The 27,257-nt window shown below is 53.6% G+C and overlaps 1 protein-coding gene and 1 pseudogene across 1 annotated transcript; one reads left to right on the forward strand and one right to left on the reverse strand.

Annotated features, from left to right (window-relative positions):
- Positions 1–9,698: 9,698 nt before the first annotated feature.
- Positions 9,699–14,547, reverse strand: LOC149810930 (putative glucose-6-phosphate 1-epimerase). Its single transcript, XM_089994063.1, has 6 exons — positions 14,504–14,547; positions 13,782–13,924; positions 11,833–12,050; positions 10,812–11,026; positions 10,164–10,408; positions 9,699–9,886 (listed from the first exon to the last, which is right to left on the reverse strand). The coding sequence occupies exons 1-6, from the start codon at positions 14,545–14,547 to the stop codon at positions 9,699–9,701; spliced, it is 1,053 nt and encodes a 350-aa protein (XP_089850189.1).
- Positions 14,548–16,025: 1,478 nt separating this feature from the next.
- On the forward strand, positions 16,026–22,832 carry LOC149810931 (myosin-6-like; annotated as a pseudogene).
- Positions 22,833–27,257: the final 4,425 nt, after the last annotated feature.

Raw genomic sequence — 27,257 nt, forward strand, 5'->3', positions numbered from 1 at the left:
TTCCTATCGGGATGCTACATGTCGCAGCTATCCTAAGTGCCAAAAACTTCCAGACAAATCCAGACCGTGGCCAGACTGTGCGAGGCCCCAATGGTAGAATCACTAGAGTCAAGAGATGTTCAAGCATGTGACAGGAAGAAAGCAGTATGCTAACGCTTTTGCGTCAGAGGCAATGCATCAGCCATCGGCCAACGAGGAGCATTAATGCTAATCAGGGTTCATCGGACCAAGCATACAGTCATGTGCGTTGCTATGGCATTCGAGCCTGCTATTACTTGCCTATTTGTATGCCCCAAAGATTGTGGACGGATTTGAGCGTTGGTGCGCATCCCTTGAGCGTCAATGCAAGCGTGAAGGTGAGTTCAAGAAAACATTTCACGCTTTGATATACAAAACATGGAACCGAGGGTAATGTCTGGCTGCGCTTTCCGAATGGTAGTCATCTTATTCGAGCATGCCTTGTCGGACATGCTTCCCGAGTGAGCATGTTGGCTTGAGAACTGCCGAAAGGATGTCCCTGTTTGCTATCTAGTCCGCCATGAGTCGCATGCTGTCACAGGCCTGCAGCCACTGTCACTGGCGGGGCTTCCAGACAGCATCTGGGAGCTGGCAGTGCTGACATCACTGGACCTCAAAGGGTGTGGTTTCTTGAAAGACCTACCTGGCAGCATAACAAAGCTGACATCACTGGACCTCAGCCATGACCAGTCCCTGATGGAGCTACCGGAGAGGGTCGGGGAGCTGACAGCGCTGAAGTCGCTGAATCTGAGGCGGTGTGAGTCCATGAAGCTGCTGCCGGACAGCATTGTGAAGCTGACAGCGCTGGAGTCATTGGACCTCGGGCAGTGCGAGTCCTTGAAGCTGCTGCCGGACAGCATCTGGGAGCTAAAATAGCTCAAGCGATTGGACCTGCAATTGTGTGGGGCCCTGACGGTGCTGCCATCAGCATTTCTTTTCTGCGGCTGACCAAGCTCGTTCTGGCGGGATGCACTCAGTTGAGCTTTCAGGGCGGAAACAGCACTTCGCGGACGATTGAGAGACTTTGGCAGCTGCAGCATCTTGACCTGACCTCGTGCACCATGCCATACCTGCCCCGCAGCATCACCGAGCTCAACAAACTCATGTCGCTGAATCTGTCGCACAGCAACAACTTGCGGTCCTTGCCCTTCGGGCTCGCTACGTTGCCTAGTCTCAACAAGCTGCACTTGGAGTCCTCAGCGGTGGCCAGCCTGCACCTTGGAGACCGCAGCTGACACTACTGCAACTCGACAGCTGCGCTTTGCATGTGCTGAAGGTGAGCAACATTGACAAGTTCAAGCTTGCAGAGAGCCATCTCGGCACGCTGTCCGTGCTGCAGACGCTGGATTTGTCCGGCATCTCCAGCCTGAGCAGTCTACCTCCTGAGATCGGTCAGCTCTTGGCACTTCAGACGCTGGATCTGACGGCATGCACGAGCCTGAAACGTCTCCCACACTTCATCCGCCACTGAAAATCCTTGACCTGCGCAAACGCGCATCGCTGGAGTGCCTGCCAAGTACCATTGTACAGCTATCGGCGCTTGAGACCTTGGGCCTTTCGTTGTGCAGGAAGCTTGCGTCTCTGGGCGATCAGGTGTCCGCGTCATATATAAAGCACCGCCAGCAGGCGCAGCAGGCCCGATGTGCCGCTGCTGGCTGATCTGTCGTTGCCAGCAAAGGCAGGCATCCGGACCGACCGCCTCGGTCACCGTGTCACAAGCTCATAAACAGTGCATTGCCTGCACCGGGCAGTCACTGGGCCAGATGAGAGCGCTCAAGAAGCTAGACCTGTCAGGCACGGCAGTACGTGCATGTGATTTTGAGGAGTGCCGCTTCAACACATTGTCGCTTGCAGGTTGCAGCTCCCTTACGTTCCTCCACCTGTGCGGCCAGAACGAGCTCAAGAGGCTGGACCTGTCTGGCTGCCAAGCGCTGCAGAGCTTAGATTAGGTGACTTTCAATCACCTCACGGCATGGACCCCTTGTCAAAGTTTCCGCCTGTTCGCCGGTGAGATGGGATCATTCCAATCCCTTCATGACTTACCCGCTGACTTGATTTTCTTAGTGCCTAGAGACACAGTCTTTGCATCAGCTCGACCGCAGTCATAAGCTTCCCCATCGTTAAGGTATGTCCTTCTCCGTCTCCGCACAGCCCCCAACTCCAAATCTTTCTTCATATGCTCTATCACCAGCTTTGCTGTGTCTTGGTACATTACGAGCTGCATAGGGGTGATCTTTTCCTCGCCAGCTCTGCCATCGCTTGCTTCGTCTGCAGCGTCTGTGGTGTCGTTGTTGTACGCCTGAGTCCACCTTTCTTCCCAGTCATCGCCATCTGCATGCAAGGTACATGTTCCTGGACATTGCCATCACTTCAACCAAGCTATCGCACACGCACCTCACGCCTTGAACTGCGTTGCCGACCCTTCGTGCATGGGCAGAACACCTACGCCCTTCTCGGAGGGCGTCCCGAGGTTGCAATTCATGATGTACGTCACACAGCACTACCGTATCCACATGGAGATGAGCAAGTCCAAGAACTACTTGGGGAATGAGGGTTACCATGACCGTCACACAGGCCAAAGATAGCCAGAGCGCCCACAGCAGAACCAGCAGGATGATGACAATGATGCATCGTTTTGAGCAAGTTTTGGCTCGTGCAAGCGGCCGCGCGCTTATGACAGGCATGCCTGACCCGACCGCTGTTCTTCAAAGAGCTGCAATGTTCCGAACGTGGATGCTTGGTTGATTTCGCCATGAGCTGTACTTCTTGCTCATCTGTATGTGATGTAATGATGACATGTGATTCAGTGAAAGAGAAGAGAAAGAGAAGAGATACGCCAGCCCAAAGAAGGCGGCGTTGACGACGGGCGAGACAGCCAGGGCTGATCTCGCGCCTAAATGGAGGGATGCAGCATCCCGCGAAGGGCGATGCAAGTATGGCGGTTTACGGAAGGCCCGATTTCTGATGATAATTTACCAGCGCTACAGCACTACAGAGCAAGGTGGCGTTGGCTGGTTTTCACCCGAACATGAAGAGTAGGCATCCATGCAAGCATGCATCTACAAGCATATGCAGCTTCAAGCCAGGATGGATTTGGGTCTCTTCGCACCAAGTGTGGCGACCACGCCGTCCTCTAGTGTACCAGGCGCGTCCCCAGAAGGTTCGGCTTTGACACTTGCCGCCACAGAAGCAGGGCCGGTCACTTCAAGCTTCACAGGTAGGACACCCTCGGCCGAGTCGACAGTGGGCGTGGAACAGGGTTCGCTCTTCACACGCGCAGAGGGCTCAGCGGAAAGGCCCTTGTCAGGGTTTGAAGCTGCCGGCGGTGGAGCTGGGGCTGCTTTGGCCTCTGCCTTGGCTTTGGCATGTGCCCGCGCTTCGCTGATTGCCACCTCGCGGTGCTTTGCATCTGCTGCTGCCAAGATGTACAGACCGTCTGCCAGCCCCTCCCTGCGTGTGGCGCCCCGTATTACTTTCCTGTGCCTGTATCTTTTGGCTGGCCCCTTGTCACTATCCTGTGTTTGCATCCTCTACTGGCCGCGTAACGCATGTCGGAACCGACAGCTCAGCAACTGGCGACGCAACAAGCAAATTTGTTGGAATGCTCGCATGTTGGGTATTGTGTGACTTGGGGTGACGACGACATTCCACGGCGTTCTGTACCATACGAGTCGCATTTCGAACCCTGAACATCATGCAATTTTAGGCCTGAGGACCTGCAACAGCCAAAGCTGATCTCGCGCTATCAGGCATGGTTTAACGAAGAGACTAGATAAGCCGGCAGATCATCATCAAAGGTGTATATACAAGGTTGGCGCGTTCAACGTGCATGGTGAGATCTTGCCTGTAGTTGTGAATGCTTTTCACCTGCCCTTTGCCGCCGTACTTCTCCAACCCTTTCAGCACCGTAATGTTGTACGCCTCCTCGAAGACAACTGCTGCCATTGCCGCGTCCGCCTTCAACCCGTAAAACGTCACCTGCAGTACGGCGTCGCCTCGCTTTCGGTTCTCAGCGTCCCGTGCAGGTGAACCTTCCGTTTGCTGAGTCCAGAGGTGTCGATGAGAAATGACATACAAGCTTGACAGTAGGTGCTGGACGATTGCAAGAGTCCTAGGTTGCGTACCGTATGACCGGAACGTTCGCGTGGGCTTCCATGCATAGTGTGGCCTCATGACTGAGAGCTATGATATGTATTCTCGGTCTAGCATAATGAGTCCATAATGTAGTGCGTGGCATACATTCTGCGCTTTTTCTAGTCCCTCGGGAGCCTGCTCAACAGAGGTACGGATGAGCGGTGAACATTCCTCAATGCATCCTGTCATACTTCGACAGCTTTGCCCTGTTGGCAGCGAGCCAAAGAATTCTAGAGATGCTTGTGGGCAGGTTCAGACGCTGGCCGCTGCATTGGCGTATCTCATCGTGAACAAGGGGAACGCACGTCTTGGATGCCGCCAGGTACATATGCCTACCACGCTGATGCTCGTGCCCTGATGATCACAGGAACAGAGAATCCTGTTGGTGGGTTGTGGCGATCTCTCAAAGGAACGGGCTGTGCGCTTGGTCAGCTCTCGCTGCCTCCCCTCGCTGGGATGATTGCCCAGAAGCAGAACAGCAGTCAGACTTCTGCTAGGCAGCTGACATCCTTTTCGAACACTTGTAGGTAGCATGTTTTGCCAGACCCTAGAGGAGGGCCACCACTGGCGACATAAGTACTGATTTGGAGCTAGAAGCTCCAAGTGAAATGTAACGTTGCACTGAGGACAGAGTCCATCATGATCTTGCCTACGTTATGTTGTGTGTCTCAACAAGCGTCGAATATACGGTTCTGAAGTACATCAAATTGACAAGACAAAAGCCGCCAGACTCGTCAGGCGACATCTTCTGCGGGATTTGCCTCATGAGCAACTCCTCTAACCATCAGTGTCCTGGGATTTCCGGGAAAACGCTTGCGCCAAATCAAGGGCCGTCCGCACAACCCCTCTAGGGTCGGCTGTTTACTCAATTGGGGTTGAGATAGGTGACGTAACAGAGGTACCCCTGTACAGCTTCACCTTCCCAACACCACATTGCACAAAATCGTTTGCTAAGTCACGGCTGCTCTCGTTTCCCAAGCCGGTTCGCAACAAAGGCAGGGCCTCACCACCATTGGTTTCCTTTTCAGCGTCCCTTTTGTTGCGAACGTTGTGAAGTAGCTGTCCACGCCGCACATGAGGCATGCGACGTCCATCAGCTCGTTCATCCAGCCTGGCCGCTTGGCATAAAGACCGTTTATGCGTACACAGGCGCAGCCACCTAGGTCTGCCATACCGCTCTCAGGGTCCTTCAAGTCTGCATAAAGACAGCCCACTTGATTAATTAAGCACACATGAGGATGCATCAAACCTTTCTTGATGATCTGCACATGCAGGGTCGCATGGTTGCGGCGTGATTGCACGGAAATATGCAGACCCCGTAGCATACCCAGTGCAGCTGCAACCCCCTTTTTGGCGGTGCTGCAACCCCCGATTGGTGCCAGTGATTCACCAGAGCGTATGAGGTTGTGGGTTTACATGCCCGATAATGCTGGAAATCTGGGGACAGAAGCGGGGTTCGAAACCTGTACTGGCAAAGCATGATCGGCGCGAGTACATGCTGGACGTGTGGTCGGCCCTTTCAAGACCGGCCTGGAGGCGGGCATAAGATGACAGTCAAGGTGTTTTTTTCGGCGAATATTCCACGGTGCATGCCATCAACTGCGCCAAATATTGAATGTTTAATTGGGTCAGCAGGGTACCTACAGCGATGAAACAAAAGCTGTGATGATGATGGTGGTGCTGTATCTTTTTCAATACTATCTCCCGAGATACCGCGTGCACATGGGCGTTGCACCATTTGGTTGAATTTGCCATGAACCCTCCTGCAACTGCAGGAGGAATCATGGTCAATTCCTGCCAACATCATGGAGGCCATGCTGTGTGCAGCTAAAGCTGCGACTATGTGAGCAGGAGAGGGGATAGCTGCAAGACAGGCTTTCTTGGCAGATGAAAGGGCACGTGAGTTAGGTATGAAGGGGTGAAGCCCGTGTCTGACGAGTCTACACCTTTTTAAAACACTACTGCGTCCACACGGACATTGGCAACTCCAAGAAGTACCTGGAAGTCAGTGCTACCAATACGATCACCCGAGGTTAGATGACCGAGCTAGAAATAGCTGTGTAGTAGAGGCAGTAGAACGTCAGCTGTGATGAATGGCCTTCACGGCTATTCTAAAGTAGTAGCTCGACGAAAAAAATTAGGCAAGCCTTGTGATTCCACTAGAAGGGCAAGTAAGTAATCACAAACGAGTCGAGGGCCCACCAATCGCAAACAGACGGAAAACAATGGTGCCCCAATACAAGCACATGCTATCAACAGTTGTTCTTATGTCAATTCGCTCGTCCCAACGCATGCAATGTGCATCATGCGTCTCAAACAGGATACCAGGCCTGAAGTTCTACTGCCTGGGCATGCCCCACTGCAAAGGAAACAGGTGGGTGTACTTTACAGGTGGTACAACATCCAGCTGCCGTGACCGCTGTCGGCCTTGCCGAAGGCTCTCTTCAGACGGCATGCGAAACCCTAAAGAGCACAGTGCAAAGGGCTACATAGTTCCAAGCGACGCGGTAAGCGCGTCCATGACTCATGCATTCAACATGTAGGATGGTTGTCCGTGCCTGATTGCGAAACGCCGTGCTGTTGCATCAAGCGTGTGGCTCGCTGCATGGCGTGCCGCTTTTCATCCTCGTTACCGCCGCTGTGCAGCCCCAGAGCGAGAGCCTTGCGGATCCTCTCCAGGACCGCAGGGGCCACCGTGGGCCCTTCTGCCGCACCCTTCTTCACCTCTTCTTCCTCTATCACCTCTGCAATTTTCTTTGGGGGCGCTTTCGCTTTCTGCGCCCCGTTCCTGCCAGCTTTGGGGAGAGGCTTGGATTTTGCAATGCCTGCGGCCATCAGGAGACATGGCAGAATGACGTTCAGAACTCTACTTTGGAAATTCTACTATGCTAAGAGATGCCTGATAAAAATAATGGCCATCAGAAATGTCTGATTAGAAAATGGCGTGCTTGGTGCTTGTATACTGGTGGTGAATCAGGCGGCTTGTGATGGGTTTCTCTACAGGCGTAGGTCCCCCTCAGCATGTGAAAACTTACACGCTCCTTTTCAACTGCGATGCGAAAGTGTGCTACATTGTCGATGAGGGCATGCAAATTCCCAACAAGTGATTGGAGTTACCATTGTCCATGTGAATGCGGTAGCGTTAAAATTATGCAGCACCATGCACGTTTTGCACATCATAACTGAAATGGGAAGGTGGCGACAACCTTTCATGACTCCCACCTTCAGTAGGAAACAAGCAATGTTCGGCACCACCATGTCCATATGTGGCCACCAGTGTTTCGCAAGATTGTATGATTTGCAAGTCCAGATATACCGAAATGCATGAAGTGAAGAACAGAATTGGGATTCGATTCCCAGTTTGGCGAAGCACTGGTGGCCACTCCTAGAAATGCCTCTGCTCAGGATGTCTGTGTGCGGCCACTCCTAGATTTTCATGAATTGATAGATGTCGCCATCACTGCTGCAGTCTGCAAGCCATATGGTCCAGGGGATCAACGGGGATATGGTGTAAAGCAGAAAGGAGGTTGACTGCATCTCACTTTGTGGCACGAAGTCATCTTCCGAGTCGCTGTCGTTGTCATCACTGTTGTCGCTACCGCTGTCTGGATCCTGGTTCTCGTTCAAACGGATACCATCTTCGTTGTGTGTGGACTGCAGGCCCCGTGTTCGCTTTGGCCGTCCCTGGCTTTCCACCAGTGGGGCCTTGTCGTTCAGACTGCGCTTAGATGTGCAATCCTTTGCTTCATCCTCCTCTTCCCTGTCAGTTGCAAAGATATGTCATCAGGATATGCATAGCAGAAGAAAACAATGGTTTGCTTTGTCTGCCGTCGGCTCTTTGGCGTATCGCGACTCGAGAGCATGCACATCATGGACGCCCGCGAGATATTTGATTTTCGAGCTGCGCAAAGGGCATGTCTGTGTAGATATGAGAGCTACGGCACAAGATGCGTCCGCTTCTTATCTCCATCAGCGTAGCATGGGACACAACATTCCTCGTTGTCATGGCACAGTGTCAGAAGCGAACCCTTCGGAAGCATCGCTAAGCTCCTCCTCCCGGTAGCAGACCTTGACGTGTTCAGCCATGCAGCCTATACATACTTTACCCGAACATGCTTCACATTCGACGGCAGATGGTGCGTCGAAGCAGTCGACACAGATGGCCTTTGGACTGTGGCTTGGCAGGTGCTCGTGCACTACAACACAGCACATAGAGCAAAGCGTTGGATGCGCAGTGCATCGACTGCATGTTTTCACCGCACGTTGTTTCTTGCACAGCATGCAGTTGATCGCAACCATGTTTGTTGGCCTATGATGTATTGGAACTGGCAAGTTCAAACACTGCCGACAGCCAGTACTGCTGAGGACATATTTCAACTGTCCGGACAACCAGGCACTTGCCGAATATGATTTTGTGCGTTTCACCAAGAAAATGCGTTGCCACTGCTGTGATTGTCGGGTTGCGCAACAGCAGCTGCCGTGAGATAGGTGCGTATAAGCCGGCATGCACGGCATAACAGGATGCAGAAAAGAAAAAGAAAACAAAATCAATCAAGCCAGGTCCACGCAAACGAGCAATACGCCAACGAGGACACACCCAAAGGGCTTCGGCCTGAAGCCCCTGCGCGGGAACAGCACCGGCGATCATCGGCCATCGCGGGCGATTTACAAATGTTTGCGCGCGAATACAGTGAGGTATGAAACAGGAAACATGGCCCACGCAGGTTCAACTAGGAGTTTAGCAAGAGGGTTGCAGGAGGTTGGGTTTCCTCCTCTTCCGTTCGGGACCCACGAAGTCCCCTGGCCACAGAGGGGAGCCCACCGTGAAGGTGCGTTCCAGAATACCGCACGTCCTCAAGGGCGCATATTCTTCAAATGCTTTGCCGCAGAAACACGCAAACAGAGAAAATTCATCCGCCAGGCAGGGCAACAACACTTGGAACACACAAAACTTCTGCGGAGCGCAAAGTCGACGCCAGTGTTCTGCCCCTGGATGCACCTGTGGGAGGGTACACGTGTGGGGCTAGGCGCCGCCTTCTTTGAGCTGGCATACCGCATCGCCGCTAACTATTCAATCTCGCTAATATTCAAACTTTGTCCGAATCCCGCAAATCATTCAACCGTAGGTACAATAAATTGGGATACTTATTAAGATAGCCCCGAAAATTAGATAGTAAAAATCGCCATTTTTACCAAAAATGTCTGGAGATTTAGGATGAAAATTTTTCAGACGGCCATTTTTTTGCGATTTCGTTTGAATATTTAGCGGCAGTACGGTATTTCATTTCTTTTCTGTTGGGCTCCTGGCCACTGGCTTCCAAGTGTGCGTTGTGGCAGGCTCCAGGGAGCGTTTCTTAGAGCATTTGGATTTGCCTGGCGTGAGTTCCAATCCACGTTGATACCGGTTTCTGTTCATTCTGGAAAATGAAAATACCGCCTCAACACAGGAACTTGACTTATTCCCGGGTATTCCATCCTCTCACAGGGTTTGAACGGCATTACAGATCGAGGCACCTGTCACTACGTAATTACTGACATGCCTGCGCTCAGATAATATCGATCACTTCCATTGTGGTGGTCGCTCGCCATGACTCCCCTGCAGGTACCTGTGCTGGGCTGTTGAACTTGGCATTTTCTACGCAAACAAACTCCTTGTAGCACGCCTCCATGGTGAGGTGAGGGTTCCAGACCACGATGTCCTCCCATCCCGTAGACGTGATGGCAATCGCGGCCCCTGCAGCATGAGAACGCATGTGATGATCAACATGATGTTGGCATATCATTTTACGCTTCCGCATCCACATGCAAGTGGTGAAATTGAAGCGATCGCACAGGTCCAATCCACTGCCAATGCACAACATGGCAAGTGCATCGCAAGGCGTGCACAACATTTCGGAAATGCTACATGCCATCAACCAGGTCAAATAACATACCTCATTCTTGCAACAGAATTGGAATATGCTGTTAACATTGCTGTGCCTTTTACTAAGCTGCAGCAAGACGGAGCGCACCAGTTCCCACATCGAGCTCCACGTACTCGGGAGCCTTTTGATAGACGGAGTCTACGAGCTTGTCGCCAAACGTGACGGCATCACGCGTCTCCTCAGTGCTCGTGGGCTTCTCAGGGTTGTCGGACTTGTCGAGGTAAGTGAGGCCCTTCAGACCCTTGACCTTAGCGACATCAACTCCTAGCACCTCAAAGTACGAGTGCAGGGCCGCGGTGAACTCGAACGGCTTGTCACCCTCATTTATGATCCTGCAGGCGTTTTGCTTCAGTTTGCACGCCGCCAGACAGTGTCGTACGCTGCACCAATGGTGCCAATGTACATATGCCTGCGGTGCGTTCGTAGTACTTCACCTTTCATGATGATATATGGAAAGCGCTTTGCTTGTGAGCAAAGAAATATGGGTGGGGGCCCATTGCGGCGAAGCGCTGCTTTGTTGGGTGCCAACTCAGAAAAAAAGGAAAAAAAATAAAAAAATTGTCAGGTCATGCTATGGTCTGAATCAGACTAAACCGGATACGCTTGCCTCAGGTGACGGTAGTGGTAGCACATTCTACGCCTACTTCCTCCCACACAATCGTGGATTTTCGGATACCTGGAACCCGGAAATTCAGCGGGTCTGGCGAAACACTGGGTGTGAGCATGGACAGTCACCTGAGGTCTGTCTTGAGCTGCTGCCCATGGAGAGAAACGGAGTAGACAGCCTTAAAATCAAAGTCCCACATGGCGCGCGTGTACTCGTTCGGCGTGAGCACTAGCTCCACCTCGGGATCACGGTCATCGGGCTGCAGGTCAGCCGATGTCGATGAAATTGCCCACTCCAGGTTGCGAGCAAAGCCGTGCTGCTGCATGGCTGGTCCTGGTCCGAACTGCGGAACGGCGATCAGTTCGCATCGAGATCATGGCGTGCATGCAGTAGTTGTGATAAAGCATCATTACATCACACAGTAAGAGCAGGAACTGGGCGGCGCAGGCAGAACGCAATCAAGCAATCCCATGTTAGAGTTGTAGAAGTGAAAACTCATCGGCAGCAGTTGCAGCCACGACGATCGCTGCTCCGCAGGAAACGGTAAAAGCCGGGTTGGTTAGGATATGCCGTACGACGATAGGCGACCTGTCCTTGTTACGCCTTGCTTGTTGCTGCTTTGGCAACACCGAATGCAATTTGAGCAGGCTGAGCAGACAGCTCTTCACATGGCGCACGCGATATAACACGTACCGCAATCCGGCATCGTATCAGCCCTCAGAAGGCTCCAGGGAACACTTTGAAGATCGTGAAGTACAATAGTGTTTTACGTGCTTCGAATCGGAATGCAGCAGAGAGTGGTCCTCTCGTGTGCGAGGACTGCCAGCAACAAAACGGCACATTTGGAGCTCTTTCGACCCGGCCCGAGTCGTGAGCTGTGTTTTACTTTGTTGTTTTGCTGTGTTCCTACATGATATGACTGCTGACTCTGCATCAGGCAAGAAGCTGAGTAAGACTGGCCACCAAGGGCCTGGAACCTGGCGCCATTTGGATCAGGATGGCGACTTCGCAGCAATGTGGCGCTCTACCACCCTTTACCGTGGACAACTTGCTGCTCGCTCCGTCGTGTTGCGTGCACATGCGACACGGGTACAGGGTACAGACACGCAGCAACTGCAGCAGCAGCAACATCAACACACAAGCACATACCTGAGGGAAGCAGTGTGGGATGCCACCAGAGATAGGCTTCTTGCCGCTGAACACAGCATCCGGGCGGACATAAAGAATCTCGTCACCGGAAGGCTGCTTCCATGACACCACACAGGCTCCGTAAAGGTACACCTCGGCTGAACTTCCGCATGCATGCTTCAGCACCACCTTGGTCAGGCCTCCGTTGCCTTCCTCCACCGCCACATGGCCGTCGATCCCTGCACAAGTACAAAAAAAAAAGAATCAGCAAACTAGGTACGCCTCCCACAATGCCGGCGTTGAAACGGGCGAGGACACGTCCAGCGTTTCCCCGCACCGGTGAAGGGGTGCAGAACCGTCTCACCAAATCATACCCTAAAGAGGTTGGCGGTCAACCGTGTGAATGATGTGGCTATGAAGCCACGTCGATCCCAGCAAGACCTCTCACATTCATGCATGGAGATTTTGGCTGGGTCACAGTGGTTGCTTCATAGTTATCAGGCAGGCTCCCAGAGACACTAGAGGTGGCCACAACTGGCTGTTGTGTGCCATGTCGAATTGTGGGGGACATGGTGCTAGGTCGAGACCCGAGTTGATCCAAGCATGCCTTTCCTAAAGGTGTCGTCGCAGCTGAGTTGACACCGCTGTCCTAGTGGCGATGTGGTGAGACTTCACGGTAGAGCCTTTGACAGGGAGGTTGTGCTGAAGGACGTGTTGAATGCGAACCTTGACATCTGCGGCTAAGGATGTCAGGGTTCGCGTACATCCAGGCTCTTAACAAGATGTTCCTCAAGCAACGAATCAGTTGATCAACAGGATACTGACATGGTTGAATTTCTCTCGTGTATTGGCACTGCAATGGGCTAGGTATTGGGATCAAGGGGCATTTCTCTCTAGACGCTGACACCCCGTGTGGATTTCCCATGCTACAACAGATCCACACGGGGTATGGTCTCCTACAGAGGAGGGCCCCTTCTTGCAATACTGTTGCATACTGCAAGGCAGTTGCCAAGAGCCACATCATCACAGCTTCACAACACATGCAAGAACACGAAAGCACTTGAGGGCTATTCGCACCCCTCTTCCGGGTACGTTAATTCTTCTCTCGAGGTTCAGCGTGAGGTAACTCGACAGGGGTGTCATTGGTATGTGTTGGCGCTTGCAGCTGTCAAATATAGGCAGCATTCCACGTCCACTCAAATAAATCATAGACAGCATGGCAGGTCCAGTCACATTTCACTATAACGATGGTGGATTAGGACTACCCAAGCGGCGCTGTAAGTTCTGGGAACCAGAATGTTTAGCGATAACCACATTACATTACATTGAGGCCACTCACATCTCTGATCATATGACCAAACATGATCAGAGAGGTCAGTTGCGATCAACGTAAATGATAATGGTCTTGTTGTCGCTTAACGCTTCTGAATTCAAATTTCACACATTGTCTCTCTCCAAAACGATCAAGTGGTCGTGTACTGTGCCTTCAGACCTACAACCCTTCAATGGGGGCGGACTCATTAATGCAGGCAGCTTCCCTTGCAGATGCAGGGCATGAAAAGGACATGTTCACGTAACATGTGCGTGGAGGTAGCATTGCAATGCACCACGCAAACATGCAACCACAAGCGGAAACGCATGTCTTGCGAGAACCCAACCACGCAACGCCATGCACCAAGCCAAGCTGACCTGTTCCACAATAGCCGAAGCCATCCTAAAGTTTAGAATAGCAACGGCCATTTATGATAGCCCTCGAGAAACACGCTGATGCTGAACCAGAGTATATTCTCTGCATTATAAGCTTTCCACGCTTGCAATACCGAGAGGATCCGACCGGCCGATGTACCCAATTCTCTTGCGAATTCTCCCCAAATATGGACACATGGAACATGCGACACCAGTACCGTACGCCACATGCGTAGCAACATGGCATATGAACAGTTGCAGTCAAAGTTGGTGTTGATGCGCACCAAACTTTGTTTGAAGATCAGCCACCCCTGCTCTCACGCGAGAAATACGAGCACATTTCCGGCCAGTACGGACTGACTGGGTGAGGGCTGGCTTCGCTGAAACTCGGCGTATGGTCTGCATGCTGTTAGGGTTCCTGTCTGTGCTGAACGAAAGTCCCAATCTTGATGGATATAAAAAACGCCAAAGCATATGGAAATTTTCGGCCGTGTTCTTCGATACGACGCCCTCTTCGAGGCTGCGTCGCCTGCTTACCCTTAGCCTTACCTTACCTTCTGAAGTGGCGAGTTGTCTATCTAAGGATACTTGAGTCACGTGTAGTTGTCGATCCTTGCAGGTTTACAACCTTTTCTCCGTGGCGCTAAATAATAATCTGAGGATAAGAAGAAAATGTACATTATGCTGTTGTCATGTCGTGTGCAAGCGTTTGTTGCAATGATTCGCGGGTAAAGTTTGGAACACAGTCCGAAGCACGTTTTTGGGCGTCCAGCGTTGCTGCCTGTGAACACATTCGCCGTGCGTTCGCACGCCAAACATGTGAAAAATCCTGCGGTGGGTACTTCTCAGGTTCTGACCGAACCTCTTCATTCGTGTTCAGGGCAAATAGCTATCATCCCGGCACATTTTGTTCTCAGCTAGCGTGGCCATGTACCCTGAATTGAGCCCTTCTAAAAGTTTGCACTGTCTTCTGTGGTGAGAACAGGCAGCGAAGGATGCTGCTAACCTGCGGCTAACGAACTCAGCAAGTGGCAGGCAGATGGATGTCATTCCAGTACGTGGCAGCCTCTAATATTCTCCCTTTCGTGTGCGCAGAAGATGGGTTCAGCAATGAACTGCTACCCCGTTCTTGCTGTCTTGGCTGCCGATGCTTGCTTCATCAGCTTGTTTTGATGATGGTGGGGTGGTGATGCTACATATGGCCATACGCCGTGAGTTCTGGTGCAAACGTTGTTCTGCGAACATAGTAATTGATGACGTTCCTGAATTCTTCATGAGTGTGCCATGAGCGCTTGGACACAGCTCCAACCCAGACCCCTGATCTTTCGTTCTGGCTGGTCTTTTCAATTTGAATTGCGTCATGCCGCGATTGGGTCCACGCGGTACACCATTTCTTAGATTGAGCGTTTTGTGGATAAAAGCATTTGTGCCGAACGTTGCAATTGCACCGCGTCTGCGCCACAACCTGGCAACCGTTATTCCACGTTCAAGCTCCAAACGCTCGCGTTCGTTAAGGGGCATCGCGACCGACTGTCACACTTGATCTGCTTTAGCCAAGCAGAAGGCACCTGTTTTGCCCAAGATTCAACCCTGCGTTTCAGAAACTCTGGGAAATCGCACAATATCATGTTTGGGGCGACAACGTTGGAAGGTTGGCGAAAGGTGGTCAGGGTGGCTGCCAGTCAGCAAGCGGGTAGGCAGGGGCTGCTTCGTTTTCAAGTATTTTGGAGCATCATGCTCGCGCACACTGGCTACGGCATGCGAAAAAAATTTAAATGGCTTCACTGCGAGCAAGCCGGCTGCCAGTTTGCATTGTCCTAGACACGAAGAGGCCTGCATCAACCTTGTAAGACCCCTGGTCCTACTGTCATGGTGCACAAGGGGTTATGCCGAACGATCCCAAAGAATGAAATTGCCCAAACCGATCATCACAGAACCTGCTGAAACACAGTCGCATGCAAACTCGAAAGCTCAAAGAGGTATCTAGCAATAACTGGTCAGGTCACTGACGAACATGACAGGAGCCAGCCTGTTGAATAGAGGAGCACATGAGGATATTTGTTTGCGCCATCATATTTCGAAGCAAGGACGTGGCAGCCTACACTCGTCAGCCAGTCAGTGTCCACAGAGATCGTAACTTAGAGGATACATGTCAAACCAAGCAAGATTCAGCCATACGATGAACCATGACATGACTACTTGAGAAGTGAGGATGCCACAACACACTGTCCTTGCATTGACAGCACGTGAATTACCATTGAAGCGAGTTTCCGGTCTGATAAGTCTATCATAGGTTGAACTGAGCGCTTACTTGAGGTAGCATCAAAATTCTTGGAGTTGCCAAAGTCCATGTGGATGAGGAAGTGTTTCAAGAAGACATCATCACAGTGGATGCGGTAGTGTAAGGAACGTATACACCATCATGATCGCGCAAATAGCTGGAATGCGAGAACAACCCGTTGAGGAATTGAATGCTTAAGAGAGATCTTTCGCCCCCAACTCCTCTGTCCCGTACCTGATTCACGTGGATGCGGCTGTGTGTCATTTATTCGCAGTTCTTCATCGGTTGTCAAGTGCCGCAGGTGTGGGTTGCATCACGCCCGAGGGAGAGAAGCGCAGCTGCTTTGGTGGGCGCACTCTCATGCTCATGGCTCAAGGGCACGGTCGCAGAAGGCGCCCTGCCAGCAGCACTGCCAAGCGGCCGGGGGGGGGCGCCCCCCCACGCCCCCGCTCTCGTCCGCGTCCAGCTCGAGAATGGCTCCTACATAGAAGCCCCTCCCAGCGACATTCAGTTTCGTGGAGACGTCGATAATGCCGGCACCGAGGACCTTGTTCGGCTCGATTATCTGCATGAGCCTGGCGTGCTTGCAACGCTGCGGGGGCGATACGATCTAGACCTCATTTACACCCATGCGCAAAACATACTCATTGCTGTCAACCCGCACAAGCCGCTGCCGCACTTGTACGGCGCAGCGATGATGACTCAGTACCATGACAGCACGCTCGGTGAGATGAGCCCGCATGTGTACGCGATCGCGGAGGAGGTGTGTTTCGTCGTTGCTCAGACAAGGATGTGCATTCCATTCTGCGGAAACGCACTGCATTTCATTCGTTCTGCACATTAGCTGCACGATAACGTGGACTGCCTCTCACCGATCTAGACCGCCAGCTGAGCTTCAGTTCGAGTATTGTTAGCTCAATAACTTGACACAGCCGTTGCCAGGTGTGCCCCTGTCTTGCAGACACAGCTGAGCAGCACATGGGCTGTGTTTTGTTATGAATGCCCGAGAAATTCGCGCTTTGTTTCCTTCCCATCACACGTTTCAACATTGGTGTCCTCAGCAAGCAGCGCAAGCGCAATCATGCAGTGACTGCCACACATTCACCAGGCAGGGTGCAAGGCGAAGTGGAGAAGCCCCACACGCAAAGCAATGCTCAATGAGTGCCATGGGGATTTGTGGCGTATTCTCGGCGTGTGTCCGTTGTTGGGCCCCCGGACAAGTCATGCTTTCTCCCAAGTGTGTGTGATGTCTATGTGATGTAATGATGCATCATCCTGTGCTCGCTGATTTCCGTGCGATGTAAATGTGCTGCATTCTTTTACACCACTCTCTCGAGTCATACTCAATCAATTCTCGAAAGATGCCGCATCCACATGGACATAGGCAATTCCAGGCATTACTTGGCAATGATGATTGGCATGTTCAAGACTACTTGGGAACGGAATTCAACAAAAACGGGAAATGTGTTTGTCATAGGTGGGTTGACACTATTGTTGCTGGATCCTATAGAACGCATAGAGCGCCCAGTATGCAAAATCAACCTCATGATTGTGTGTTTCGACGTTATGCTCGACCAACATGATGCTGAATGCGCAGGCGTTTCACTCGATGATGGTCGACGGAGATAGGCAAGCCATCCTCATTTCCGGGGAGTCCGGGGCTGGCAAAACCGAGAGCGCCAAAATGGTCATGCAGTACCTCGCGCACCGCGCCCTCCCCGTCGCCCGACGGGGATTTGCCAGGCAAACTTCCACCGCTCTGTCGGCCCGATCCAATGGAATCATCTCCCCCCGCTCCCTCAATGGCGCTTCTGCCAGCGCCCTCGAGGACGAGGTGCTCCAGTCAAACCCCCTCCTCGAGGCCTTTGGCAACGCCAAAACCACGCGGAACGACAACTCGTCGCGCTTTGGCAAGTTTGTTCAGATGCTCTTCGACCCGTCGGGCTTCGTGAACGGCGCTCACGTGTCCACGTTCCTGCTTGAACGGTCCCGCGTCGTCAGCGTCGAGCCTGGACAGCGCTCCTACCACATCTTTTATCAGGTGCGATGAGTCTGCCGCCCTCAACACTCGGTACTCTGAACTGAATCAGGAACTACGCCAGGTTGCTGGTGTCCGTTTGCCTTGGAGACGTTGCCAGTCACGGAGGGTGTGCTCATCCTAATCTAACGTGCACGCGATGGGGTTGGGCCGCTTGATTGTTTTCGAGCCACGCCTGAGCATTATCCGATCGATTTTACTGTCTTGTCTTTTGTCTGAACGTATGAGCGATGCGGCCCTCGTCTCCGAGAGGCAAAGTCTACTTGCATGGGCACATGGTGTTGGACGTGCACTCGTCAGCTGCGCGAGTCACTCTGTATCACAACCACAACAACACACGACGATATTGACTCAGCCTCACGCGGTGCAGCTTTGCGCGGGCGCCTCCCCAGAGCTCCGAGCCAAGTTCAAGCTCGAGGGCGGGGCGCGCTCGTTCGCGTATTTGGCTGCCAGCGAGGAGTTCCATCTCGCGGGGGTGGATGACGCGGACGAGTTTGCCAAAACTGTCGCGGCAATGAACATCATCGGACTGCAGAAGGCGCAGCGCGAGGCTCTGCTGCAGCTGGTTGCGGCGATCCTGCATTTGGGGAACGTCCAGTTTGCCGCCGCGGAGGACCTCTCCCCCCCCCCCTCCGACGGCATGGAGGCTGGCCCCTCGGACGAGGCCTCTGCTTCCTCGATGGCCGTGGCCGCGGAGCTGCTGCAGGTGCGCCACAAAGCGGTTTCCTTCACCCACCGCTGACACGGAGTTGTGCGCTGGTTAATTGCCAAATGCTTCTTGGAGTTGCCAGTATCCACGTGTATGCGGTAGTGTTTTCAAAAGACACATCATTGTAACATGACTCACGTGCAGTCAACTTCCTGCTTTTATCTGGCTGACCGCCATTTCGATTGGAGTGTCTTCAAGGTCTCCGCCCTGGGAGAACCCTGTGAACATGATGCTTGCACATAGTGCGGGGCTTGTAGTTTGCAACACGTTGGTTGATCACTCCCCACATGTGCTGGTGCCTCAGCATGTGACATGCACAGTTAGGGGCAAACAGCAATACAAAAAACAAAATTGTTCGGCAATCACGCAAAGGGCCAAACAGCAACGTGAGCTGGAATGAGGATGATGAGTCCTCGACGACAGATGAAGCAACCGCATGGCATTTGGATGGCGGTAGGGTACGGTCGCGGCCCTGTTGTAATTCGCCCGACTGAGCGAATGGTCGAATGGATGAATTATAAGAGCGATGCGGCCTCAGGTGATGGTAATGGGAGCACTGGTCCAGATGTCCTCTTTGCAGTTGCCAATGTCTATATGGATGCGTTCGTGTTGTAAAGGAAATATCAGCTTGTGCTCACTCTGCCATAGCGCGACACAGCTGCGCATAGGACAGCACGCCGGGTGCGGCAATCTGAAGATTTGAAATGATGCCCGTCTGTGTCACGCAGGTCTCTGAGAAGACGCTTCGTCAGGCGCTGCTGAGCCGGACGATCACAATGCGGGACCAAAGCATCGTCAAGCCCTTGGATGTGGCGGCGGCTACAGCGAGTCGAGACGCTCTCGCCAAAACCCTGTACGCGCAGCTGTTTGACTGGGTGGTCACTGCAGTCAACGCACGCATCTCCGGATCCAATAATGACGCAGCAAGTACGTTTTGATAACCCCATCAACCCTCGTCAACCACCATCAACCACCATTGACCGTCATCAACGCCAACTAACCCCATTCACCCCATCAAATGACCCCCATTGACCCCCCTAGAGCGACAGATATGTTGTTTGTCTGCCAGCCATCTGCCGCGCGGGCTGTGCGATCGAATGCAAAAAATGAGGCCATACACAATCCATGGAGAGGATGGGCAGGTTGCTTGTTCTGTTTGAGACAACTTCTCAAGCCCGGCTTACATGTATGCCTGCAAGTGATGATGATCTATCTTTCACCAACACTGCCGCATCCACATGGATATTGGAAACTCCAAGAAGTACTTGAGAATCAGTGCTACCATTACCATTACCAGAAACATGTAAAATAAACATACAAAACACGACAAAATCCATCGGGACTCATACTGCGAGTTGCAGGCGGGCCGACCCAGAACGGCAAAGCTGGCAAGGAGCGGAATTTGAGCATCGGGATCCTGGATATCTACGGGTTTGAGAGCTTCGTGGACAACAGCTTTGAGCAGCTCTGCATCAACCTCGCGAACGAGAAGCTGCAGCAGCAGTTCAACGCCCACATCCTCTCAGGGCAGCAGCGCATGTACAAGGAGGAAGGCATCGAGTGGTCGTACGTCGACTTTGAAGACAACCAGGTGAGATAGTTGGGTGGGAGTTGGCATAGCAGGGACTGTACTGCGTACTGTATGACAGCAAATTTCGGCAATTCATATACCGTGTCGCCGCTAACTATTCAATCACGCTAATATTCAAACTCCGTCCGATCCCGCAAACCATTCAACCGTAGGTACAATAAATCGGGAATATTTATTATGATAGCCACGAAAATTAGATAGAAAAAAATGCTATTTGTGGTCCAACATTTCTGGAGATTTAGGATGGAAACTTTTCAAACGGCCATTTCTTGCGATTTCGGTTGATTTTTTAGCGGCAGTACGGTATTCCGTTGCTGCCTTGGTGACACCAAGTGCCCTGGAACACTCTAGGGTGATTGCCCTTCACGCGGCGTCTACACCAGAGTAGCAATCACCGCCATCCGGCATCATTCCAGCCCTCAGCTGTCATCTGAAGTCGACGCTGCGAGGGAGTTTTCAAGGTTGTAGGGTTTTGACAAACCCACATATCAAGACATGTCCTCGTAGGCGTAGTGCTCGCTTGCGTGGACCTGGCGTGGCTTGATTGAGGTTCTGTTCGTTTCTCGCCAGGCAAAGATCAGTGAATTGCTTTGTATGTTATAAGGCAAAACCAACTGATTGACGACCCTGGAAGTGATCCCCTTCATAATAGAGAGAGGGAACGTTTACTGGGGTAAATCAGGCCGGAATGAAGTCAAAGGAGAGAAAAAACAATCCTCTCATTAGCTTGATCTTGACACGGTACGGTGAGAATATAATCAGCTCAAGCAAAGCAAGTCACCGAGCACAGTACAAGCTTCGGGTGCCTGGATTGCAGGTGTGCCTAGATTTACTCGAGGGCAGCAAGTCCGTCCGCGGCGTCTTTCCAATGATCGACGAAGCCTGCAAGATGTCCCGGACCACAGCACAGGACCTCGCAGACACCCTGAGGAGGACGCTGGCGAGCACCGCGCGGTTCGGGGCGCCCAACCGCCACCCCAAGGCGTTTGCGGTGTCGCACTACGCGGGGGGAGGTGCTCTACTCGTGTGAGCACCTCATGGAGAAGAATCTAGAGTTCGTAGTTGCCGAGCACACCGCTCTGCTGCAGGAGTCCACACTTTCGCTCGTGAAGGAGATCGCTGCGGTTGTTGCGGCTGCATCCGCTAGCGGCCAGCAGAGCAGTTTCAGGTACGCTGGTGTTGAGGGTTGTGGGGGATCGTTGCTTCTGATCGATCTGTCAGGCTGGCCCAGGTGCGCGCGCCTCAGGCGGAAGTAATGATGAGGAGGTAACCTTTCACAACAATGGAGATGATAGCTTTAATGTCCAAGTAGTCCTTGGAGTTGCCATTGTCCATGTGATTGCGGTAGTGTGATGTGAAACGACACATCGTCATCGTCATCCGTGAGAAGGTAGGGTGTGTGTGAGGCAGGCCTGGGGCTGGGACCTCTCGTTTCCGTCACCTTCATTATGTTGTGGGGACGATACTCTGCACTTTTGATCAAATTGGACTCCATGAAGGTGCCTAAGTTGGTCAGATTAGCAGCGCGGTGAGCTGGGTGCAAGACTGGGAGGTGTTCTATGATGCTCTGGCGTTACTGTGGGCGGCGTCAATGCAGTCTGTGCATGGTTCAGCCAACAACGCGTTGGATGTGCTCTGACTCTTGCTCTTGATTCCTGCACAGGATGGAGAGTGTGGGGGCGCGTTTCCGAAAGCAGCTGCGAGTGCTCATGACGCAGCTCTACGAGTGCAAGCCACACTACGTGCGTTGCATCAAGCCCAATGAGTCTGGCTGCCCGGGAAAGTTCTCCCCCGAGTACTCCGCTGACCAGCTGCGCGCCGGCGGCGTCCTCGAAGCCGTTCGAATCGCCTCAGCAGGCTTCCCGACACGTAAGGCGTTTGCTTCAGTCACACAGGTGCGCCACGCTACGACGCTGTCTGTCTGCAAGAAAAACATCGCACAAATGTTTGGGGATGATGGCTGCAAGTCTCAGGAGATCAGTTCCGCAAATTTGCATGATTTTTGCAAATCGTCTGCAAGAAATCTATCTACACAAATGTGTGGAGAAATCATGGATGCCAATTCCCAGTCATGGAGTGCCATATACGGTCTGCATGGCTTGTGATGTGCCGCAGAGGAACTGCGCGGGTGGCCGCGTGGGCTTGTGGCTGAAGCCTGTCCTCGTAGGCATAGTGCTCGCTTGCGTGGAGCTGGCGTGGTTACCGATTGGTTTTAACACATTATTCACAAGCAGTTCCTGGAGTTGCCAATGTCCATGTGGATGCAGTAGTGCTGTAGAAAAATGCATGATCGTCATCATTCACGTGCTGCTGATGCTCCGGCATTGTTTCGTGTTTATTGGAGTATGGATCATTTTGCGCTGCACATGTACCACATGCTGCTCATGCTCTGTGTTTTGTTACATGTTTGTTATGTGTGTTTTGTGTATGGGATCATTCTGCGCTGCAGAGGTACCACATGCTGCTGACGGGGGAGGACGGGCTGCGGGCGCGCGTTGGGGGGTACAGCCTGACGCCAGAGGAATACCGCCATCTGGGTGTGGCCGTTATGCACGCGGCGCGGTTACCACAGACGGCCTGGTGCGTCGGCAAGACGCTGCTCTTCATGCGCCCAGGGCTCCTTGCCAGCTGGAGCGGCTGCGCAAGACGGCACTTCATCGGACCATTGTTTGCATTCAAACAGCTTGGCGGGGGTGGCAAGCTCGCATGCTTCTAGGTCTGTTCCCTGCTGCCCCGTTGATGTTGATGCAATACCGATACTGATGTGATGTGCTGTCTAGCTTGCTTACTGACTATTTCCTACCATTATCTATGCAACGATGCAATACCGTACAACTGGGTTCCAGAGTTTCCCGAACGGTCATTTTCATGTCTTCCCTTCTCCGCTTTGGTGTTACAAAATGCAACTTGGTTAGGCTGAGCAGTCAGCTCTTGATGTTGCGCAGGTAATAGCATGATGACACATACCATAATCTGGCATAATACCAGCCCTCAGAAGACGTCTGAAGTTCCGGCTATTGAGGGAAAGGAAGCCAACTTAGGGTACTGCGAGTGCTGAGGCCTTTGCGTGGAGGTGTTCATTAGGAATGAGCCAAAGCGTTGGTCGTCTGCACAATTTTTTTTTTGGAAACGACACACGTGGGATTCGAGAGAAAAATAAAAAGTATTGTACGCACCATCCAGTTGTGACGTGTGGCTCGAAATGCTTCTGGTGGGCTTGATTGCTTCAGCATGTGCGTACGGGCATGACTGAGCCATGGATTGCCCAGCCGTGATGCAGCGTGCATGTGCAGTCCGAGCACGGCGAGCGGCGACGACAATTCAAGCAGCGTACCGGGGGCACAGTGCGCGTCTGGGGGCGCAGGCGCTCCGGGAACGCCGAGCGGCAATCAAGATACAGTCCGCGTGGCGGATGCACATCTGCCGGGCCGCATTCGTGGAGCACCTCCGACAGTCGCGCGCCGTCACGATCCAGTCGTTCTGGCGCATGTGGGCAGCGCGGCGTGCGTTCATGGAAACGTCGCTCGCAGGCGCCCGGGCGCGCGAGGCGGCGCGGTGCGCGGCCGCCGCTTGCGTCATCCAGGCCAACGTCCGCCGCAGGTCCGCGCAGAAGCGCGTCGCGGCGATGCGTGCGGAGAAACGGCGCTTTGAGATCCTCCAGGAAAAGTGCGTTGCTCCTAAGCCTCTGCAATCGCGGATGCAGCAATGCAGAGTTGCCTGGCGCAAGTCAATTCCCAAGTAGTTCTGGGAGTGCCAGTGTCCATGTGGATGCGGTAGTGTATCAAAAAGATACATCAAGTCATGCTGCTTTGCGTTCTCTGATTGTGCTGTTCTGAGAAATGCGCAGCCAATTACTTTTTTATTCTGCCCTATTTTTCCTTATTTTGACAGAAGTCATGACATTATCTTTAAGGAAGTCTTGGTTCTTAGATGTCTAAATGCTCTGCGAGGCTGCCGTGCTGGCTGCTTACAATTTTGAGATCGTTCGATAGCATGTGTAGCAGCATGTGCGTCTGCTGAGGGAAGAGTGGCATACGCCCTCACTGAGTTCGTACCAGCTGAGACAGGCTGTGTCCACGCTCGCTTGTGTTTGGTCAATGTCATGATCACCATGGTCAGAAAAGCTGCAGTTGAGTGACTGAAACTCGGGGTGAGTGTCTGTGCAGCTTAGCCGAAGCGCAACGCAGCGCCGAGGCAGCCCTCGAGGAGGCGCACACCGCTCAGACGGCCCTCGCAGGCGAGCGGGCGCTCACAGAGGCGCTCCGCAGCGAGCTCGCGGCCCTCCGCGCGTCCGACACCAGTGCCGCGAGCGCTGCCGCGGCGCGTGCGGCCGAGACGCTCGCGGCCGCCCACGCCGCCGAGCTGGCGGCTGTTACCGCCCGCGCCGCCGACATGGATGCCACCATGCGGAAGCAGCGCGCTCAGATCAAGGCCCTGGAGCACAAGCTCGACGGCTACGTCGACAAGAACGTGCTGCTCGCGATGGAACTCTCGGACGCGTCTGCAAAGGTCGCTGCGCAGGATGCAGCGGCTGCCGCGCTGCGCCGCGAGAACGCCGACCTGCGCAAGCAGGTGTCGGCCCTGCGGCTGGACGCCGCAGACGTCACTGCGGCGCACGCCGCAGCGATCACGGGCCTGCAGGCACAGTTCGACCCCCTCGCGCGTGCGGCGGCTGCCGCAAAGAGCAAGGTTGCTGCGCTTGAGGCGCAGAACGCAGCGCTCGAAACCCGGCTGCGGCAGGAGCAGGGCGCCGCCGCTGCGGCGCGCGCACGCGCCGACGAGGGCGCCGCTGAGCTGCGCGCACAGCGCGCAGCGCTGCAAGCGCAGGCGGCGGCGGCCGCGCCGCTGCCGGCCAGCGGCGGGCATCGGCGCGCCGACTCGCTCGAGCGCCTGGAGACGCCCAAGGTCGTGCTCCTCCCGCGCTCCACCCGGGGGCGGCACCGCGGGCGGCTCCACCACCCGGCAACTGTCCGGCAGCGTTCCACGCCTCGCCGATGACGCCGCGAGCGCCATCGAGCTCGCGCAGGCCGCGATCTCGTCCGGTGGGCTCCACCTGCACGCCAACCGCGTGAACGGCATCCTCGCGCCCACCGCGTGCTACGAGGTCGTCGCGACGCTACACAAGCTCTCGGAGGAAGCCTCCCGCTCGCAGATGTGCCTGGCAGGGGAGGCATTCCTCAACGGAGCCGCCACAGCGATCTCCGATTGCACGGACCTCAAGACGCGCTGCTGAACGCCTCTGCGTGGTGCGCGGTCTGCGTCGCGTCGGGGGCTGTTTTGTTGTTGGCGCATCGGGAGCACTCACACGGGGCCGCGGTGGCCCTCATGCTGCTGCGACACCAGGCGCCCGCGACACAGCTTGTGGAAGCCGTCGGGGAGGCGCTGGGGGCTGTCTGGCCCAGAGCACCAGCACGTGCACGACCTCTTCCGGGCAGCCCCTCGCGGGTACGTGCCTGGGAGCACTGGTGGGGTGCCTGCAGCGGATGCTGCATGGGCCAAGCTTCTGGCCGGCTTTCGGTCGGTGCTGACCGCTGCTGCGACAACCAGGTACGGCAGCCCCATGATGCAGTTGTCTGATTCAGAATAAGTCTGATTCTGCTGAGTGGATTATCAGAAAAAGTCCGATCCATCATGATGTCTGATTTATTTGAACATTCATCTGATTCATTCAGACAGAATGATGTCTGATTCGTTCTCAGCACCATTGTGCCCGCTTGCTCGCAAGATGTTGAGTCTTGCCTGTTCCAATCAATGAGCTATTCTGTCTCAAATATACTTGGTTGCTTTCGGCCTGTGTCACCTTGTTCCTGCTGTTATATATGTCATGATAAACTGGTTTACAACTCTGTGCATCCAAACAAATATTGGCAACTCCAAACGCTGCTTGGGAGGCAGTGCCACTGTTGAGATGTGAATATTAGCTAGTCAGTAGGTGCTGGACGCTCACGAGAGTCCTAGGTTACGTACTGCATGGATCACGAGAACGGAACGTTCGAGTGAGCTTCCACGCATAACGAGAGCATTGCTGAGAGCTGCGATAGGTGTCCTCAGTGTAGCAGTATATAGTGTAGTGCGTGGCATACAATATTTCGTGCTTCTAGTCCCTGAGTAACCTATTTAACAGAGATGATGATGAGCGGTGTATCATTCCTCATTTTGCACCCTGTCATACTTCAACAGCCACCACTACCATCGCACGAGTTGAGTACGAAGTAGCTCACCTCCCACTCGAAGCGCTCTGAGCACTGTTTGCTCATCGAGTGGCTTGCTCAAGCAATCGTTACTGCAAATAGCATACCGTGATCAGTTGCCTTGCAGCATCGGGGAATACATATGGGCAGTATTATCACTCCCAAGTACTTCTTGGAGTTGCCAATGTCCATGTGGATGCGGTTGTGTTGTAAAAAGATACTTCTTCATCATGTGTCTTGTTTAGGCTCGCAGCCGGAGCTGACTCCCGCGTTGTCGGAACGCTACCAACATCGCATTCCCGCTAACGTGAGAACGATTTTGACGGCGAATTCGCGCTATTGCACATATAACTCAAATTTGGTACCCGATGCATGTCACGTCGTATTTGCCTCCTAGCTGATGTTGTTGCTCTTCATTGCAGAGCGCCCTCGGCAGTCGCATTGCTGCCAATTGCAGCCGCCCTCCGCCTCGCAGATGCAGAGCTGCTGAACGCCATGCTCGTGCGCCGGGACCACTGTGCCAAGAGTGCAATCAAAGCGTTCACAGCAGGCCTCGACGCCTTCCAAACCGAGTTTGTCGCCTCTCTCGTCGCTGCCCTGCCGGAGGCCACCGAGGCGGAGTGTGCCGACTTCGTGAAGGAGCACCTCTCAGGTTGCCTGCAGGCCGTCGCACTGATGGAGCGCCGCGACGACCTCGTCCGCCGCGTACGCCTCTGGGGACATGATGAACTCGGCATGCAGATCAATCAGATCTGCCCCTCACTCAATGACGTCCAGATCTCGAAACTCATCGAGCACAACCACGACGACATCCTCGTCGTCTACGGCTCCAGGGACAACTCTGATACCACCAACCTGATCAATGCCATCAAGCGTATTGGCACGTTCAACGGCTCTGCCCCGCCGTCGCCATTCAGGACCCCCGGGGCGCCTCCACCCCCCTCCGCGGC

The sequence above is a fragment of the Nuphar pumila genome, unplaced genomic scaffold, assembly GCF_984573655.1.
Source record: "Nuphar pumila unplaced genomic scaffold, dmNupPumi1.hap1.1 HAP1_SCAFFOLD_167, whole genome shotgun sequence".
NCBI lineage: Eukaryota > Viridiplantae > Streptophyta > Magnoliopsida > Nymphaeales > Nymphaeaceae > Nuphar > Nuphar pumila.

Bases quoted from the DNA above. Each gene is read 5' to 3' on its own strand.
- LOC149810930 (XM_089994063.1), bottom strand. From the start codon at position 14,547: ATGACATCCATCTGCCTGCCACTTGCTGAGTTCGTTAGCCGCAG. The intron at 11,027-11,832 runs GTATGTGCTTGT...GCCGTTCCGCAG, and splicing joins TCCCACACTGCTTCCCTCAG to TTCGGACCAGGACCAGCCAT. The intron at 9,887-10,163 runs GTGCGCTCCGTC...CTCATGCTGCAG, and splicing joins GGAGCTCGATGTGGGAACTG to GGGCCGCGATTGCCATCACG.